The sequence below is a fragment of the Penicillium arizonense genome (genome assembly GCF_001773325.1).
Source record: "Penicillium arizonense strain CBS 141311 chromosome Unknown PENARI_contig003, whole genome shotgun sequence".
In the NCBI taxonomy this organism is placed as follows: domain Eukaryota; kingdom Fungi; phylum Ascomycota; class Eurotiomycetes; order Eurotiales; family Aspergillaceae; genus Penicillium; species Penicillium arizonense.
In genome coordinates this window covers 1,838,294-1,854,396 of record NW_019173280.1, presented here as the reverse complement: position 1 = coordinate 1,854,396, position 16,103 = coordinate 1,838,294, and the positions used below count along the sequence as shown (strand labels likewise).

The 16,103-nt window shown below is 51.3% G+C and overlaps 7 protein-coding genes across 7 annotated transcripts; 4 read left to right on the top strand and 3 right to left on the bottom strand.

Moving 5' to 3' along the window:
• Nucleotides 1-1,089: 1,089 nt before the first annotated feature.
• Nucleotides 1,090-3,600, bottom strand: PENARI_c003G10384 (snoRNA-splicing protein PRP40; the record flags this gene model as incomplete). Its single annotated transcript, XM_022628725.1, has 4 exons — nt 1,090-2,097; nt 2,150-3,218; nt 3,267-3,421; nt 3,469-3,600. 4 exons carry the CDS (start codon nt 3,598-3,600, stop codon nt 1,090-1,092), a joined length of 2,364 nt encoding a protein of 787 aa, XP_022491899.1.
• Nucleotides 3,601-3,743: 143 nt separating this feature from the next.
• PENARI_c003G04939 (TRAPP trafficking subunit Trs65 domain-containing protein) lies at nt 3,744-5,624 on the top strand (the record flags this gene model as incomplete). The annotated part of the gene is made up of 4 exons (XM_022628344.1): nt 3,744-3,918; nt 3,973-4,245; nt 4,298-5,408; nt 5,456-5,624. 4 exons carry the CDS (start codon nt 3,744-3,746, stop codon nt 5,622-5,624), a joined length of 1,728 nt encoding a protein of 575 aa, XP_022491394.1.
• A 473-nt stretch (nt 5,625-6,097) lies between these two features.
• PENARI_c003G03203 (zinc finger MYND domain-containing protein) lies at nt 6,098-6,877 on the bottom strand (the record flags this gene model as incomplete). Its single annotated transcript, XM_022628218.1, has 1 exon — nt 6,098-6,877. The coding sequence occupies one exon, from the start codon at nt 6,875-6,877 to the stop codon at nt 6,098-6,100; it is 780 nt and encodes a 259-aa protein (XP_022491473.1).
• A 1,457-nt stretch (nt 6,878-8,334) lies between these two features.
• On the top strand, nt 8,335-9,408 carry PENARI_c003G11849 (Mpv17/PMP22 family protein; the record flags this gene model as incomplete). Its single annotated transcript, XM_022628821.1, has 6 exons — nt 8,335-8,400; nt 8,493-8,583; nt 8,641-8,666; nt 8,731-9,073; nt 9,119-9,285; nt 9,337-9,408. 6 exons carry the CDS (start codon nt 8,335-8,337, stop codon nt 9,406-9,408), a joined length of 765 nt encoding a protein of 254 aa, XP_022491965.1.
• A 621-nt stretch (nt 9,409-10,029) lies between these two features.
• pgkA (phosphoglycerate kinase pgkA) lies at nt 10,030-11,383 on the top strand (the record flags this gene model as incomplete). Its single annotated transcript, XM_022628241.1, has 3 exons — nt 10,030-10,095; nt 10,145-10,565; nt 10,617-11,383. The coding sequence occupies 3 exons, from the start codon at nt 10,030-10,032 to the stop codon at nt 11,381-11,383; spliced, it is 1,254 nt and encodes a 417-aa protein (XP_022491689.1).
• Nucleotides 11,384-12,201: 818 nt separating this feature from the next.
• On the bottom strand, nt 12,202-12,638 carry PENARI_c003G00741 (proteasome regulatory particle lid subunit SEM1; the record flags this gene model as incomplete). The annotated part of the gene is made up of 2 exons (XM_022628046.1): nt 12,202-12,476; nt 12,536-12,638. 2 exons carry the CDS (start codon nt 12,636-12,638, stop codon nt 12,202-12,204), a joined length of 378 nt encoding a protein of 125 aa, XP_022491931.1.
• A 526-nt stretch (nt 12,639-13,164) lies between these two features.
• PENARI_c003G04304 (uncharacterized protein) lies at nt 13,165-15,574 on the top strand (the record flags this gene model as incomplete). The annotated part of the gene is made up of 6 exons (XM_022628296.1): nt 13,165-13,240; nt 13,304-13,321; nt 13,380-13,456; nt 13,509-13,518; nt 13,625-14,682; nt 14,729-15,574. 6 exons carry the CDS (start codon nt 13,165-13,167, stop codon nt 15,572-15,574), a joined length of 2,085 nt encoding a protein of 694 aa, XP_022491690.1.
• Between the last annotated feature and the right edge of the window lie 529 nt (nt 15,575-16,103).

Sequence of the window (16,103 nt, the reverse complement as noted above, 5' to 3'; positions counted from 1 at the left end):
ACGGGAACACTTGTCTGCAGATCTTTCACTTTCACACCTTTTCATTTTTTGATGGTGAATTGGGATCGGCATGGTTTGTTCCAACGGAGTAATTATACATAAGGTTGGAGGGTTTGGGTTTTCAAAAGTTCTTCAAACTTTTAGCATCGGTTTAAAGATGGATTTTTCGAACTGGATTGGTCCTTCTAGACCGGGAATGGCATGGGCTGAACTGCTAGCTTTCTTGCCTCTATGTTTAGATGGTTTTGACCTGCTTGCAGATGCTTAGAAATGCTATTTTCTATTTCATCTTCAACCCGAGCTATTTTTCCAAAGTGCTGTTACATCTCACGTGAAAAGCATTGTTAGTTAGGGCCTAAAGTGCGTAAATATATATTTCCAAGACGCGAAGCGGTTTTGGATCTAGAGTTATATGCGAGGGCTAATGGAAGAAAATATGAACAGGTAAGCCAGTAAATGATAATTAAGAGCCCAAAATTCAAAATAAATACACGTATACCTGATATGTCTAAATTATAGAGATCTGATATAATAAATTGCCAGTATGCGGAGGCAGACCCATGGCAAGACCGCCAAATCGAAGAGTATTAACACTAGCACTGGCTGCACCTACTGTACCAAGCGGGCCATGTTGAAGAACCATGTTGGAGACATAGCCGGGCGCAAGCACCTGCTTGAATCGAGCCTATAAGCAAAGAAAAATGGTGGGTGATAGGGGCATCTGTGAATATTATTTACCTTCAATGCTGCTCTGGTTCCATTTGTGTACATACAAACGGCCCTGTCCCCATATTACCCCACTGGGAGATTGATATACGCAATTAGGCAGCTAGAAATAACATTGAACATTGAACTTGCGTGTATTCAGCTTGTATCTTATCCGCCAGGAAGGAAAGGGAAAAGAGTTGGGGACTCTATTCCTTCTCAACTTCTCCTTCATTACTCGAGTGAATTGCGCTCTCATTCTGCCCTATATTCTGCTTCAAAAGAGTCAACAGTCTGAAAGAACATATAGCTTGGAACGTTGTTGATGTAACTTCGGCTTGGTATCCTATCTTTCAAACGAGAGAGAGAAAAGAACCGAGCACTCTATTCCTCCTCCTCAATTTCGCCTTCTTCGCTGCCAGAGTGAATAGCCTTCTCATCCTGCTTGGTATCTTGTTTTGTATCTTCTCCCTCTTCGGGAATGGCAGACTCTCGACGAGGAGCCCGCGAGCCCCTGCTGCGATCCCGCTCACGGCTATCACGACGATAACGCTTCGCAGACCGGCTGGCAACGCTTTCAGAATCACTGTCGCGCCGGCGCCGACGGTCTCCACTGGCCACACTGCGGGTATCACCGCCGCCACCGTAGTCAAGCTCATCACGGCTGCCACGGGGGTCACCACGGGTACGGTAAAGACGTTCGCGCTGGTCCTCGCGTGGGTCGGCATCCCGGGCAGAACGAGAACCACGATCGAAGTCGCGGTCCCGAGAACGGTAACGGTCACGGTCACTGCGCTCATCACGGCGGTCACGGGATGGGGAGATCCCACTGACCTTGCGGTAGGTTCGTTCACGGTCTGCTTGGGCCTTGCGGCGGTCTGCTTCGTATGCATCGAGTTCTGGGGTTCGGCTGACTCGTCCGCTGGGTCCCCGTCTTTCTCCTCGGCCGCTGCGGTAGTCACGATCGCGATCGTAATCCCGACGGCTTCCACGGCTTTGGGTGTGGGATTCACGGTCCTTCTCGGCGTCTTCGTCTCGTTCTTTCATACGGCGGATCGTCTTGTCAAAGGCAGCTTCCCGAAGTTCATCTGATTCAACCGCTTTGTATTCTTCGTATTTCTCAAGGCGTGGTTGGACTTCGCTCCAGGTGTCGGTTACCCGAACAGGCGGCTCCAGTCGCTTGATTCGAGAACGCAGGGCATCCGCGGCACGACGTTGGTGGCGATCTGCGGCATGCTTCTCTTCTTCATTACGCCGAGCTGCCTTATCCTGAATACGCTGGAAAATAAGACTGAGAATATCGGAGTCGATTTTAGAGGTGCGGCGGTCCGCAGTCATGATGGCATTGAATTCATCGAAAGACGTTTCAGTGGTGACTTCGTATCGTTTGTCCTGCATTTGTTAGCTTGACCAGTTCAATTGCGTAAAAAGATTCCTGACTCACATCGAGAACATCAAGTACATCGTTTCGGGGGCCACGCAGCGAGCGCTCCTCTTCTTCAACCATATCCCAGAAAAGATCAAGAGGCGTCGATCCAGGTTGTCCGAGAATGCCATGATATCTAGGATCATCCTGAATCAGTGGGCAGATATTCATCCACTTACTGCCGGCCTTGATCTTTCCCTGGGACCGGAGCTCCTTGAGCAATTCCAAGAACTGCTCTCGGGCCTTGCGCTCCTTTCGGGCTCTTGCTGCCTTGTGTTGCTGGCGAGCATCGTTGAATGCGCGTTCCAATGACTTGATGTGATTTTCGAAGGCGGTCAGAATATCAGACTTGCTCAGGGTCTTGAACTTATCATCGCTCTGAAACTTGTCGTCCGACTGAATGATAGCATGTGCCTCGGACCAACGTGTGTATGGCTCTAGGTCCAGCGAACCCAGGATGTTGACCAGCTCATCCATGGCGGCCTTGCGGGTGACAGCCTCCTGTTCGACGTGAGTCTTTTTGAGTTGAAGGATGTACTCCTCGAAGAGCTGGCGTCTTTCGCCTTCATCGTCGGTAGCCCGGAACGTGGTCTCGCCCTCAATGATAGGACGGATAGTCTTCCAGCGACTGTAGTGCTTGATCTCAGGATGCCGCTTCAGCATGGTATTGAAATCTGCGCGGAGCTTAGCGAATCTTTCTTTCGCTCGGTCCTTTTCCTGCATGCGAACCTCAACCGCGTATTTCTCAAATGCTGCCTTGCGGTCTCGCGGGTCTTTGAGAGCGCGGTATTGAGGGTCTTTGATGGTGGCGCGCATTGTCTCCTCCCACGTCCAATCGGGCTGCACATTGTGTCGCTTGAGCAGCTTCATGAATGCGCTCTCGGCTTCTTCGAGTGAATTGTAGTCAGGATCGGTCTGCGCCTTGAATTCTGGTGCGGCGACTGTGCCATTGTTGTCATAAGAGCCATATCCAATGCGCCGGTCGCCATATCCTCGATCGCCTCTGTCACCTCGGTCGAAGTCGTCGCGATCACGATGTTGAGATTGCGGAGGGTAGCTTGAGCCACCTGCGACAAACGATGAGCCGCTAAAGTATGGTTAGTGTGGATACTGGCAAGTTCAGGGGGTTACTTACGCGACTGGGGCTGCTGGAGGAGCCGGCGCTTGTGCAAGTGCATTCTTGTATTCCTCGGGAATGTCCCATCTACTCGCCTTGGTTTCCGTGTGGTACCAGTACTTGCGCCCGTCGGCTGCAGTGTGTTCCCTCCAAGGCTGGTTTTCCAGAGCAAGCTAAAGAAGAGTTAGCCCGGTTCAGAACAATTGGGTTTGGCACATACCTCAACCGCAGTCATCAATTCTTGCGGCTTTGTCCATTGTGTCGCCTTCGTCTGTACATTGTAATAATAGACGCGTCCATCTGTATTCCGCGCTTCCTGCCACAAGGCAGCTGAGGGGCCGTTGGGATTCATGGCGGTTGTTGGATTGAGAAAGAAGAGAAAACGGAGGATTGATGTAGCTCCGCGCGTTTGCATTGTTTGCACCGTACACTTATCGTTTATCTCCTGAGACTCGAACTCTCTTACTTGTCTACTTGTCTACATGCGACGTAGCAATGCCTGGCTTGGAGATCCCAGGTGAATTTCTACGCCATGCGATTCTCGACACAGTAGTCCCCCATGCGCCAGCACTCGACATCGAGGGGGCCCTGAGTTCGGCTCTAGAAGACGGAGCTGATGACCTCCCCTCTGTTTTGTCGTCAATTCCGCAGCGATCTCTCTTGTTTTTTGGTATGCTAGTCGCCAGTCCTCCTGAGCTTCGTCTTACTTATTAAAGTTCTATAGATGAATTTCTCCCCGTCCGTATCGTTCTGCGACTGTCCGATTGTTCAGAGACCATCCTGAAGCACTACCTACCTCGGCTCGAAGTCAGGCTCGACGTGTTTGCAGTCGACCCGGCCGAATCAGTTGCTGAGAATCCCACACCAACGCGGGATATCATATTCTCAGGGACAGTGCGCGGTGAAGATGATCCACTTGTTGTGTTCAATGAATTCGAGGGCGAGGAAGGCAGTGGTAACCATGTTTACTTGGTCTGGAACATTGATGCCACGCTCAGTGAGTTTGAGACCGTGACCCGACTGAGTAGTAGCTAACGAATGTAATGCAGAACGACCTCGTATCCGTATCCAACAACCGTCACTTTTGTTCATTGCCTCTGCTAGCCTAAATCCGTCTGATGGGTGTCGTCAGGAGGACTCACAGGATGACTATCTTCCCTCGCTCGTTGCGGCATCCACAAACATGCTCCAGCCTTTGTCTGGCGACAAATCAATCAGCCACAAAGAGCCTTTCCTTCCTGCATCCAGACTCTTAAGGGTTGTACCAACGACATACAACGAGGACCCAATATACAACATCCAACAACAACATGGCCACCCCTTTCGTGTTGTTCCTGCGGCGAGTGCAAGGATACGATATTCTCGACTCAATTCATACACTGGTCTTCCAACAACCATTGCCAGTCTCGATTTCGAAGTCACGCCGTTCTTGAGCAGCCAAGTCTCGTTTGACAAAGCAGAGCTTCACCTATCTGAAGGGACGATTGAGTCATTGTCTGACATACCAGGTCTTACTCTCCCATTAACATGCTACCCACGAGATGATGTGACCCTTATGTACAAACTCACGCCAGAGTATGGCCCTGAGACCAATCCCTCCTCCACTGCCATGTTCAGCATGCTAGATATCTCACTTGGGGCAACAATTATCGTGGACGATAACTGCAAACCGCGCATTTCTATGCAGTGGAAAACCAATGTCGACTTCTCCGTTGCCTTAAACCCTACTTATGGGGGTCCGAGTCCGGCGCTGCAAAGAAACAACCGCCCTACCAGTCTGTCGGTGTCAACCCAAGCCGGTGTACCACCTAATAACCGCAGCTCATTGCGAGAACGGGCGTACTCGGTCACCGATGTGGGTGTAACTATCTCATTCTCTGGGCCTACCCATGTGCAAGTGGGATCTGTTTTCTCCTGGGATGTGTTCATTGTCAATCGATCAAATGTGCCCCGCAAATTTGCTTTGATTGCGTTGCCACGGAGAAAACGCGTGGATCCGCGAGGACATGTTGCTCGACCTTCCTCGTCATCCATCACTAGCCGAAAGGAGGACCATGTGGCCGAGGCAGTGACCGACGACAATATCGTGCATGCCAGACAAAAGAGTGTAGCCGGTCAGGAAGTTGAGTTAATCAGCTTGAGCACGGATATCCGTGTAGGGTACGCACTCTATTCCAACCTTCTTTATCTCCACTAACATTTTCTAGTCCTCTCCTTCCGGGAACCTGTCACTCAACCGAACTCAAACTCCTACCTCTAGCTACGGGACCCCTTCACTTGGAAGCTGTCCGACTTATAGATGTGAGCACGAACGAAACGACCGATATCCGAGACCTCCCGGACATCCTGGCGGATGATCAGCTTCGCTCTAGTTGAGGGCATCCCTACACTGTATATAATACCCACAGAAATGAGCTACTCGATGAGTGATGCAAAGATAGAATCTATAAATCCTTATGAGACACGACGGGGGCAGCTGGCTGGCTGCTGACAATCAAACTGCGTGCTGACTACTTGTAACTAGTCATGACATTACACGAGATGCAAACCAATCCCTCAGTGCACGATTGATCATATATGGCACATTCCCATACGGTACCGTTGTCGTCCAAGGTTTATACAACTGTTCGCCAGGAATAATGTTGAACATGATTTGCACACAACGAGCTGATGATTGGTGGATCCCGCGGCAATGAGTTCCATATTGACCGTTTGACTCGTAGATTGACTTATGAACTAGGCTGTTGCTGAATTGAATCGACCTCAAAAGTCACGCGAGTGTATCAACACACAATTCATATAACCAGGATATGTCTCGAACCAACCCCAATCCCGCCACAATCCACCTCCTATCTCGGGATCAGAGTAAGAAGCTTCCCTTGCTCAGCAATCAAGTAAATCTCAATAGTAGACGTCAAGTTCTTTCCTCCAGACCCACCCCCAAGCACCTGCTCAGCAAAAACCCGCATCTGCAAAGTCATAAACAACTCTGGATAATACCGCTGGATATCCCTCTCCGAGACATCGACCACCGCGGTGCTCCAGTCATTGCCATCAGAAGCGAACAACATGCATTCAACGCCTTTTTCACTAGTCCACCATTTGGGCATCAACTCTCTATTCCTCTCAGCTTGTCGTAGGTACCGACCAAAATCCTCGATGCATGCATAGAGAAAGTCCTTGCAGTGGGGACGGTCATCCCCAACGCGGAGGCGGTAGGAGTCAATGAGCAGCTTGAAGACGTCTCTCTCAGTCCGGCCGTGTAGCCACGTGTTGGAGCGAAGTTGGTGGAAGGGCATGGCAATTTCATTATCTAGGACTTCGAATTTGTCGGTTGCGAGTCTGCGATTGCTCTCCGAGGGCTTTTCGTCACTGGGAGAACTGGTCAAGGCGGCGGCGGCTGCTGCGACTGCTCCTGCAATTGCCTTTGAGAGGGCTTTGGCGTGGGCGTTGGCTTGGGATTTGATGGTGCAGGCCTCCTTGTGGAACTTCCAATCCATCTTCTGACAGCGCTGGCTACAGTACCAGGTTAACTCGCAGCGGCTGCATTTCTTAAGGCTTGTGGTGCCGGAGACTGTTTTGCCGCATGCATTGCAGCTCTTCTCGATGGGAGGGCGTTCGTCTGCCATAATGGTTATTGTTGTGGGTCTCTGTTGGTTTATTTCGACATGGGGGTCAGGTTCGTATAATCGAGAATAGGTAGATCGACAAAGCCTCACGACTTGTTCCTGTGTCGCTGATGATGCTGTACGCGAACTCCTGCTTGTGAACTTGATGCTGCAAAGTGGTGAGTGACGAAGTTGGAATTGAGTAAGCAGATTGATCAGTTTCAGACCAGCAAGCAACTACACTTCGGCTCACTATGCCTAACGATCGGACTATGAGAACATCTCACTCTACTGGCACTTCCTGCTCACTGCGGTTACTTTCAGTATGAGCTAGCTCAGATCCAATGACCATATCACCTCCGCTACTCTGAAATTTACGGTAGCACTCTAAACAATTGTGTGGCCTCTCAACGCTCAAATTTCATCTGCACTTTCAGCAGAGGCATCACACTCTGCTCCCCAGCGATCACCCCATACAACTGCTCCGCAAAGATACGGAGCTGCGAAATGCTTTTGATATCGAGAGCGCTTGTGTTGCGTCTCACTTGGGTAAAAAAAAAAGACTAGATGGAGAGGGAAGGAAAATGCCGCAGACAGGGAAAGAAGATGCCGCAGAGAGGAACGAAGAAGATGGAGAGAGTGAAGGAAGGCAGTGGGAAGATAAAGAAGAAGATAAAGCAGACGACCAAGCGCGAACAAATTCGTCAACAACCAGGCTCTCGCGTCTCATGCCTTCACGGCTCGATGGCGGTGAAAAGGCATCGTGAATAGAAATAAGAGGCAGAAACGTAGGGCCAATTGATAGTAGCTGTATTAGAGCGAGCAATGAGTGATGTTCCAAGCACGGTCTCCGTAAGAGAGCCTGTATGCGCCGCTTAGTAACCGTGGCTACCACTTCATGTATTCTAGAAGAGAAGAAGGATTTTGTTTTGATTACCGGGTATTGGGCTAGTAGCAAAGCATCAAGCCTATCTATGATTATGCATCCATGGGTGCTCCATCTGAAGTGGATGCTAGTATATGCGTGCCAAGATGCCCCAAAACCCAAGTGTGCGAGGGTTGCGAGTTATTTATACATCCATTGCTCTGTGTCAATCATATTGACGCGACACACAGCAAGGAATCGGGCATAGAATTAATGGATTGTTGTATATGTTGTCTACGACGTAGCCCAGCATTATATAGTCCAGAAAGGCCTCTGATTGGCTGGCTGAGATGACGGTGTAATCGACGACCAGGTGACTTTTGTTAGTCATGGCGAGACGCGGAGACACTGATGGGAATCTTGGGAATCTGCCTATTCTCAATGCTCTGACAACCTCTTTCTTGACATAATTTTATACAATACTATAAACCCGGAACTCCGGGGCTAGCATAACCAAGTTCATCCGGATTTCATTGACTTTGCGTCATACTGGCGCACCTGGCCCTCATCCCAGCCCCAACCAGTCATTTTGCTCCCGTCATCATCCTTCATCATGATCTCCTCCGCGAAGCGAAAAGTCCTGGATGGCCTGAACAAGAGATACATCTACGGTCGCGTGGTATGTGATCCGCCCAGCCCGGCTCCTCGCTGTCGCTCCCCCGGCCTATTTGAGAGAGGCTAACCCTGTCGCCTGATGTCATTATTCTACAGCCTCTATTGCACACAATCATCTTTATCATCGAGATGGCCGTAGCGGCACGGCTTGCTGCCAAATTTAACGCCTACTATGCCGAAAGGCCAGGTATGCCTCTACCCGCCACATCCCGCTTGGCCACTCTGACATATTATCTTCCGATAGTGCTCACAACGATGGTCACCAACGCTGTAAGCTGCCCTCAGACTCGACAGCTCCCAATACGAACAGATAGTTGACAGTGCATGGATATAGGTGCTTGGTGGTGTCGCCGATACTGTTGCGCAGCTGATTACAGCCGTCAGAACCCGCCGGGCCCAGACCTCTGGGAACAGCGAAGATTTCCTCTCAATAGAGATTCATGACTTGGACAAGGAAAAGCCTCCTCCCGTCGGGGAACTAGGTTTTTCCCGTCGTTCACCCGCACCCTTTGATTTCGAACGTCTCACCAGGTTCATGGCCTATGGTTTCTTCATGGCGCCGATTCAGTTCCAGTGGTTTGGCTTCTTGTCCAGGGCGTTCCCGCTCACCAAGACGAACCCGAATGCTCCGGCTTTTAAGCGCGTTGCGTTTGATCAGTTAATCTTCGCGCCGTTTGGTATGTCCTCCCTCTTTACTCCATCGAACTGAGCTGACTTGTAAGGTCTGGCGTGTTTCTTCACCTATATGACCATTGCCGAAGGTGGTGGCCGGCGGGCATTGACACAAAAGTTCCGTGATGTCTACCTGCCTACTCTGAAGGCCAATTTTGTACTCTGGCCAGCGGTGCAGATTCTCAATTTCCGCGTCGTGCCTATCCAGTTCCAGATTGTGAGTTCCGCAAGCTTGTGACAAAAGACCCTAGACTAACCTCTCAATCAGCCATTTGTGTCAACCGTTGGTATCGCATGGACCGCGTACCTTTCTCTTACCAACTCCGCGGAGACGTCCTAATTGCACGCTTCAAGCGAGTATCACGTTAACGACCGAGTTATATAAATCGCAATGTTTTTGCTTTATTAGGCGCTTGGGGTGAACGGTTTTTATGTATATTGTTATATGGGTTTTGCATTCCAAAAGGTCGGATATTGCACATTTGGGAATCAAATCGGGGTTTGCTGTCTATGGATTTTAGGGAATTTGCTTTCAACGTCACATGTTCAATGTAGCGGCTATGGACATTTCCATCAGTAGACCATTCCCCCAGAAACCCCCGACCCCGAGGCTACAAGGACCTTCCTGGCCCGGCCCTCTCCGTATCGACGGCAGCTCTGACATCAGTCCCGCATCAGCCCGATCAGTTCTCCGGGGCTGGTGGGGGTACCCAGAGAAGAGGTACAGATATTGCTAATATACTTCCAGAACAGCGAACCAGCTCCCTGACCAGGGAGTACCGCTTGCGGACGAATACATCACCGGTAAGTACCAGTTGCTACGTGATGCGACCTCTTCACCGGGCCCCACCAAACCAACCCCTCCACTCTTTACTGATCGCGACTCACCGTGGCCTGATTAGTTCTTCTTTTCTCACCCCTCCTTCATTCTTACCATTGTTGACTATCATACTCACTCACAATGTCTCTCTCCAACAAGCTCCCCATCACTGACGTCGACCTCAAGGACAAGCGTGTCTTGATCCGGGTGAGTACCCCGTACCCAATTACCAAACATCAGCTGCTAATTGGAACAGGTTGACTTCAACGTCCCCCTCGATGAGAACAAGAACGTTACCAACCCCCAGCGTATCGTCGGTGCCCTGCCCACCATCAAGTATGCCATTGACAACGGCGCCAAGGCCGTGGTGCTCATGTCCCACCTTGGCCGCCCCGACGGCAAGGTCAACCCCAAGTACAGCTTGAAGCCCGTTGTCCCCGTCCTCGAGGGCCTCATTGGCAAGAGCGTCATCTTCACTGAGGACTGTGTCGGTGCCAAGACTGAGGAGATTGTCAACAAGGCCACCGGTGGCCAGGTTGTCCTGCTCGAGAACCTGCGTTTCCACGCCGAGGAGGAGGGTAGCTCCAAGGATGCCGAGGGCAAGAAGGTCAAGGCCGACAAGGCCCAGGTCGACGAGTTCCGTAAGGGCCTCACTGCCCTCGGTGACGTCTACGTCAGTATGTGCCACCCTGCTCCCTCGACTCTCGTTCCCAGCTAACCCACTGTAGACGACGCTTTCGGTACCGCCCACCGTGCCCACAGCTCCATGGTCGGAATCGACCTCCCCCAGAAGGCCGCCGGTTTCCTCGTGAAGAAGGAGCTGGAGTACTTCGCCAAGGCTCTTGAGAACCCAGCCCGTCCCTTCCTCGCCATCCTCGGTGGCGCCAAGGTCTCCGACAAGATCCAGCTGATCGACAACCTCCTGCCCAAGGTCAACAGCCTCATCATCACCGGCGCCATGGCCTTCACCTTCAAGAAGACCCTGGAGAACGTCAAGATCGGCAACAGTCTCTTCGACGAAGCCGGCAGCAAGATCGTCGGCGAGATCGTCGAGAAGGCCAAGAAGTACAACGTCGAGATCGTCCTTCCCGTCGACTACGTCACCGCCGACAAGTTCTCCGCCGACGCCCAGGTCGGCTCCGCCACCGATGCCACCGGTATCCCCGACGGCTACATGGGTCTGGACGTCGGCCCCGAGTCCGTCAAGTCCTACCAGAAGACCATCGCCGAGGCCAAGACCATCCTCTGGAACGGTCCCCCCGGTGTCTTCGAGCTGAAGCCCTTCGCCAACGCCACCGAGCAGACTCTCGATGCTGCGGTCAAGGCCGCCCAGTCTGGCTCCATTGTCATCATCGGTGGTGGTGACACTGCTACCGTTGCTGCCAAGTACAAGGTCGAGGACAAGCTCTCCCACGTCTCCACTGGTGGTGGTGCCTCCCTCGAGCTCCTCGAGGGTAAGGACCTGCCCGGTGTTGCTGCTCTGTCCAGTAAGTAAATGATCAAAAATAGACGGGAGGGGGTGCGCTTGGCCCGAGCATGTTTATGAAACTGTAATGTACACAGCCAATGAAATTTTCCTTTAATTATATCGTCTCAAGAGAAGCCTTTCTGTTCTTAGATTGGATAGCTAAATCTGGTGTGCTAGGTACGAAACCCAAGCTTTGAGTGGTATAGTTGATTGAAGGGTCACGCAAATACTACATATGCATGTAAATAGAGGCCAATACAAAAACTTACGATTATCCCCAAGACAGAACAGATGTAAGCAGATACTCCCAGCCACAGCATAGATGTACCTCGTAAATCCATGTAGCATCTTCCGGCACAGCATTCCCAAGACCTAGAACCTAGGCCAAGGCAAAAATCGACGAAAGTAAGGGAACGGAAAAGTAATTTGCGAAGCCCAAGGCTCCAGGCTCATATTCACGCAATAAAAGAGGAGGTCATAGATCAAACAAAACATTTCTCATTCCCCCGACAAGCCCACTTCACCCATCATCAATGACAGACGCGACCACCCTTCTCCTATTTCCTTCCTCGTTTCATTCCAATCCATTTCGCTCCATTCTAGCGACAGGGGTATAGGGAGAGTGCGAGACGGAGGGATGGAATGGCTGACCGATGTCGAAAGCGATGTGGGGTTCTTTCTGTGGATGGGATTGCGTGGCTTGTCTTGTGCTTGGGCTTGGGTTTGTGCTTCGTGTTTTGTTTAGGATGAGGCTTCGACTTTCTTTAATTCTTCTCTGTTGCGGGTGGGGTTTGTTAGTTGTGTTGTTGATGGAGGTTGTTGAGGGAGGGATAGTTGCGGTGAGGTCATGGTTGGGGGTGGGATTGAGGGGGATCGATGGGACATTGGGTGTAGTTGGAGCGGACATAGAGGCGCGGCGGGGCAAAGACAAAGGGCAAGAAGAGACAGCAAAGGACATCGCTGTCTAGGGTAGTAGGTGACCATCGCGGGAATACGCACTGGAGCTGCTTGGAGAAATCCTCCGCGGCATCGTCGTCATCCCAGCTCTCCTCCCAGAGGTGCTCGCTACCTCCATTTGCTGTCGAGCCAGAGGTTGGCTCGGCTTCTTCCTGGGGCCAGTCTGTGTATTGCTGGGTCAGTATCTGTCTGTCTCTGTGGGAAGGTGTTGCGTTGCGGTACCTTCAACGGGGAAGTCTTCGAACTCGTCGTCTTCCTCCAGCACTTGGGGCTTCTGCTGCTGGGGCTGCTCTGAAAGCTCGGACTTTTGGGTGGAGTTTGACATTGTGTATGTGTGATGTGTCTAGTTGAGAGAGGTGAGGTGTTAGAGTTGGAGCTGTCAGAGCTGGAAGCGGTGACTAAGGCGATAGGCGATAAGATCAATGGAGGGCAGAATACAGTAAAGAGAAGTTAATGGTGAATAGTTGTAGTTGATGGCTAATAGATAAGACTTAATAGGTTAAAGTAACAAATAGAATGTCAGAATGAACTAATATAGCATCAAGTTCTAGATCCGATCCGATCTCGAACTCGCTAACTGCTTCGCCCCTCGGAGGTGCCGGCAAGTTCAGTCTTAAGTCCATGGAAAGTGATTTATTACCTTCCTCCCGTCAGATTTGGCCCCTCGTTTTTCTTTCTTTGTCTTTCTTTAACTCTTCGCAGATGTTCCCGGAAATTGTGCTCGGATTCGGATTCGCATGGGACCGTTGACATTCTTCCCAATCCGGTGTTTTCTCACGCCTCGGCCTTAACGATACTTGTTTTCCACTTCCTACCGTTAATTTTCACCTCTATAACTCTTGGTCTGCACCATGTTGCGAGTCGGATCATGGCTGTATGGCAAGAAGCCGACACAGTCGGTGGATTCCATGGTCGAAATAAAAGACTGTGAGTGGCGCTGTGGTTTACTCCGGAGGTCAAGTGCGTGCTGACAGCGATATTTTGCGATAGTGGTGGAGGCGATGCAAGGTGTGCACCCATTGAACGCACAATCGCGGAGAACTTGGCACTGATCACTCCCAACTAGCGGCGACACTCATTCTCAATGACGATGTTGACGGCGCCGAAGCCAATCTCGCTACAGGGTCCTCTACTTTCCACCTGGTGCGTGATCGTCACTATATCCGATGACGTACCGCCGCTGACTGCGATACAGCTGGGCAAAGGTGTGGTCGCATTCGTGCGAGCGACATTGGGATTCGAGCAAGAGATTATGCGACAAGGTGGAGATACTTTCCGGATTTTGAGACGCAATCATTCTGACTTGTGCAGCCTCCGAACGACTCGGCGAAGCGGAAACTAGCGCGGGCAGCGACCAGACTCGGGCGCAACAGAACGTCAATGCCCCCAATGCCTTCCACTCCCATATATATGCTCCTGGCTCGGAATATGCGCTTTGCCAGGCAATCGCCCAATTGATGAGTGCCGTTGTGGGGGTACTGAACGAAAGCCTAACAGAAAGTATCAAAGCTTTCTATAGACTTCGAAAGGCTTATATAACGTTAGACGCCATTATGAAGATGGAAGAAAAGTTCATGGAATCACAAGATCCGAAGAAGGTGCTACTTCCCACCACCAGCGACCTCTCGAAGTCGAGTGCCGAATGTCCGGACAACAAGTCAGACTCGTCGAGCCAGACCTCGAAGGAAGACGGCAAAGTGGCTACAGCTGAAAGCGCAGAGCTCAGCCGATCATTAAGCGGGTTGGCCGTATCTCTTGAAACATCATCTCCCGGTGCCTCGACAGGCACTTTAACACCTTCCGCAAAGCACATCCATCACGACCCCGACTCGGATATTTTCAAGAACCAAATCGATATTTTTGTGCACTCCGGCGCCAATTTCTGCTTCGGTATTCTTCTCCTACTAATCTCCATGGTCCCACCAGCATTCAGCAAGTTACTTTCCATTATCGGTTTCCACGGCGACAAGCAACGAGGACTGAGGATGCTCTGGCAAGCCAGCAAGTTCCACAACTTGATTGGCGGTATGGCTGCCTTGGCATTGCTTGGCTATTACAATGGCTTCGTTCGCTACTGTGATATCATGCCCGATCCGACTCCTGGTGAGACCGATGTTGAGGGATACCCGCAGGAGAGACTCGCTGCTTTGCTGGCCGAGATGCGGTCCCGATTCCCTAACAGTCAGCTGTGGCTGCTGGAAGAATCGCGTATGAAGGGAGCGAATAAGGACCTGGAAGGTGCTCTTGAGCTCTTGAGCACGAACGCCAAGAGCCCGCTCAAGCAGGTTGAAGCATTGTGCGTGTTCGAGAAGAGTTTGAATGCATTGTTCCTCCACCGATACGACGTCTGTGCCGAGGCATTTATTGAGGTGAGTTATTAACCCCAATTTCAGAGACATCCCGCTGATCTTGCAGTGCGTGGACCTCAACTCCTGGTCCCGATCCCTATATTACTACATCGCCGGATCATGCCATGTAGCCCTATACCGACAAAACCTGTCCGATCCCAAGCTGGCAGAAGAACACGCCAAGAAAGCCGCCCTATACATCCGCGAAGCACCAGCGCACGCGGGCAAAAAGCGCTTCATGGCCCGCCAACTCCCATTTGACATCTTCGTAACCCGCAAAATTGCCAAGTGGGAAGCACGTGCCAAAGAGTGGGACGTTCCCCTGGTGGATGCCATCGGCGTGGATCCCATCGAAGAAATGATCTTCTTCTGGAACGGCCACAGCCGCATGACCGATGCGCAGCTTGAGGAATCCCTCACCCGACTAGCCTGGTGTGAAAGCGACACCAACAAGACCTGGTCTCGGGAAGGCACAGAAGAAAAAGCCATCCTGGAACTTCTCCGCGCGGCTGTTTTGCGCTCACTGTGCAAATATGACGAGGCGAAGAAGATCCTGCAGACCCGCGTGTTGAATCACGATAAGTCCCTGTTCAAGGGCCACCTGAAGGACGACTGGGTGCACCCTGTTGCGCACTTCGAGATGGCGGCGAACTTCTGGATGGAGCGTTCCACGTACCAGACGCTTCATGGGTTGTCTCACTCTACCCCTGCCGTTGAATCTGACAAGACCTCCACCAACTCTGGGAATAGTACCCAAATCGATACTGAGAGACAGAAGGTACGCAAGTGTAAGGAGTATCTTGACCATGCTGCCCGGTGGGAAAGCTATGAATTGGATGCTCGCATTGGTCTCAAGGTTACCGCTGCTATGGAGGCAGTTCACAAATGGGAGAGCGTGCATCCGTCCGCTTAGGTTAGGTTCACACGGGAGTCTACTTATTTCGCTGTTCATATGGGTGCATGTATCATACCCTACATAGACATGTTTAGACGTTAACGAGTTCTAATCTGTTTCTATACTTCTCACGTGACGTGACATGAAACGGCCCCCACTGGCCGCTTTCTTCCCCACACGCGGCACGTCGGAGTTAATGGCATGCCGATATCGAGTACAGTACTCGAAATATCGGGTTTCGCTGCTTTAAAGCTGCATGTACAACGTCCGCCGAATAGCCTATTGGCATGAATCTCGCAGCCCTCCGATCGAGACTCCGATCAAGGCACCAGGGTACTTGACATGGTTGGCACGCCACCAAACCGATGTAACCGGATAGCACGGCTCACCATCCGCCATCGGAGGTCCGAAAAGCTTGAATAAAACAATGAGGGTCCCTCCAGTCGACTCCAGTTCGAACTAAGCCTCAGCCCTGCTTGCTTTGCTTTGAACAACTCACGAACCTCTGGACCGGGCTCCCCTTTCCTCTTTCTCCCCGTTATCTCCG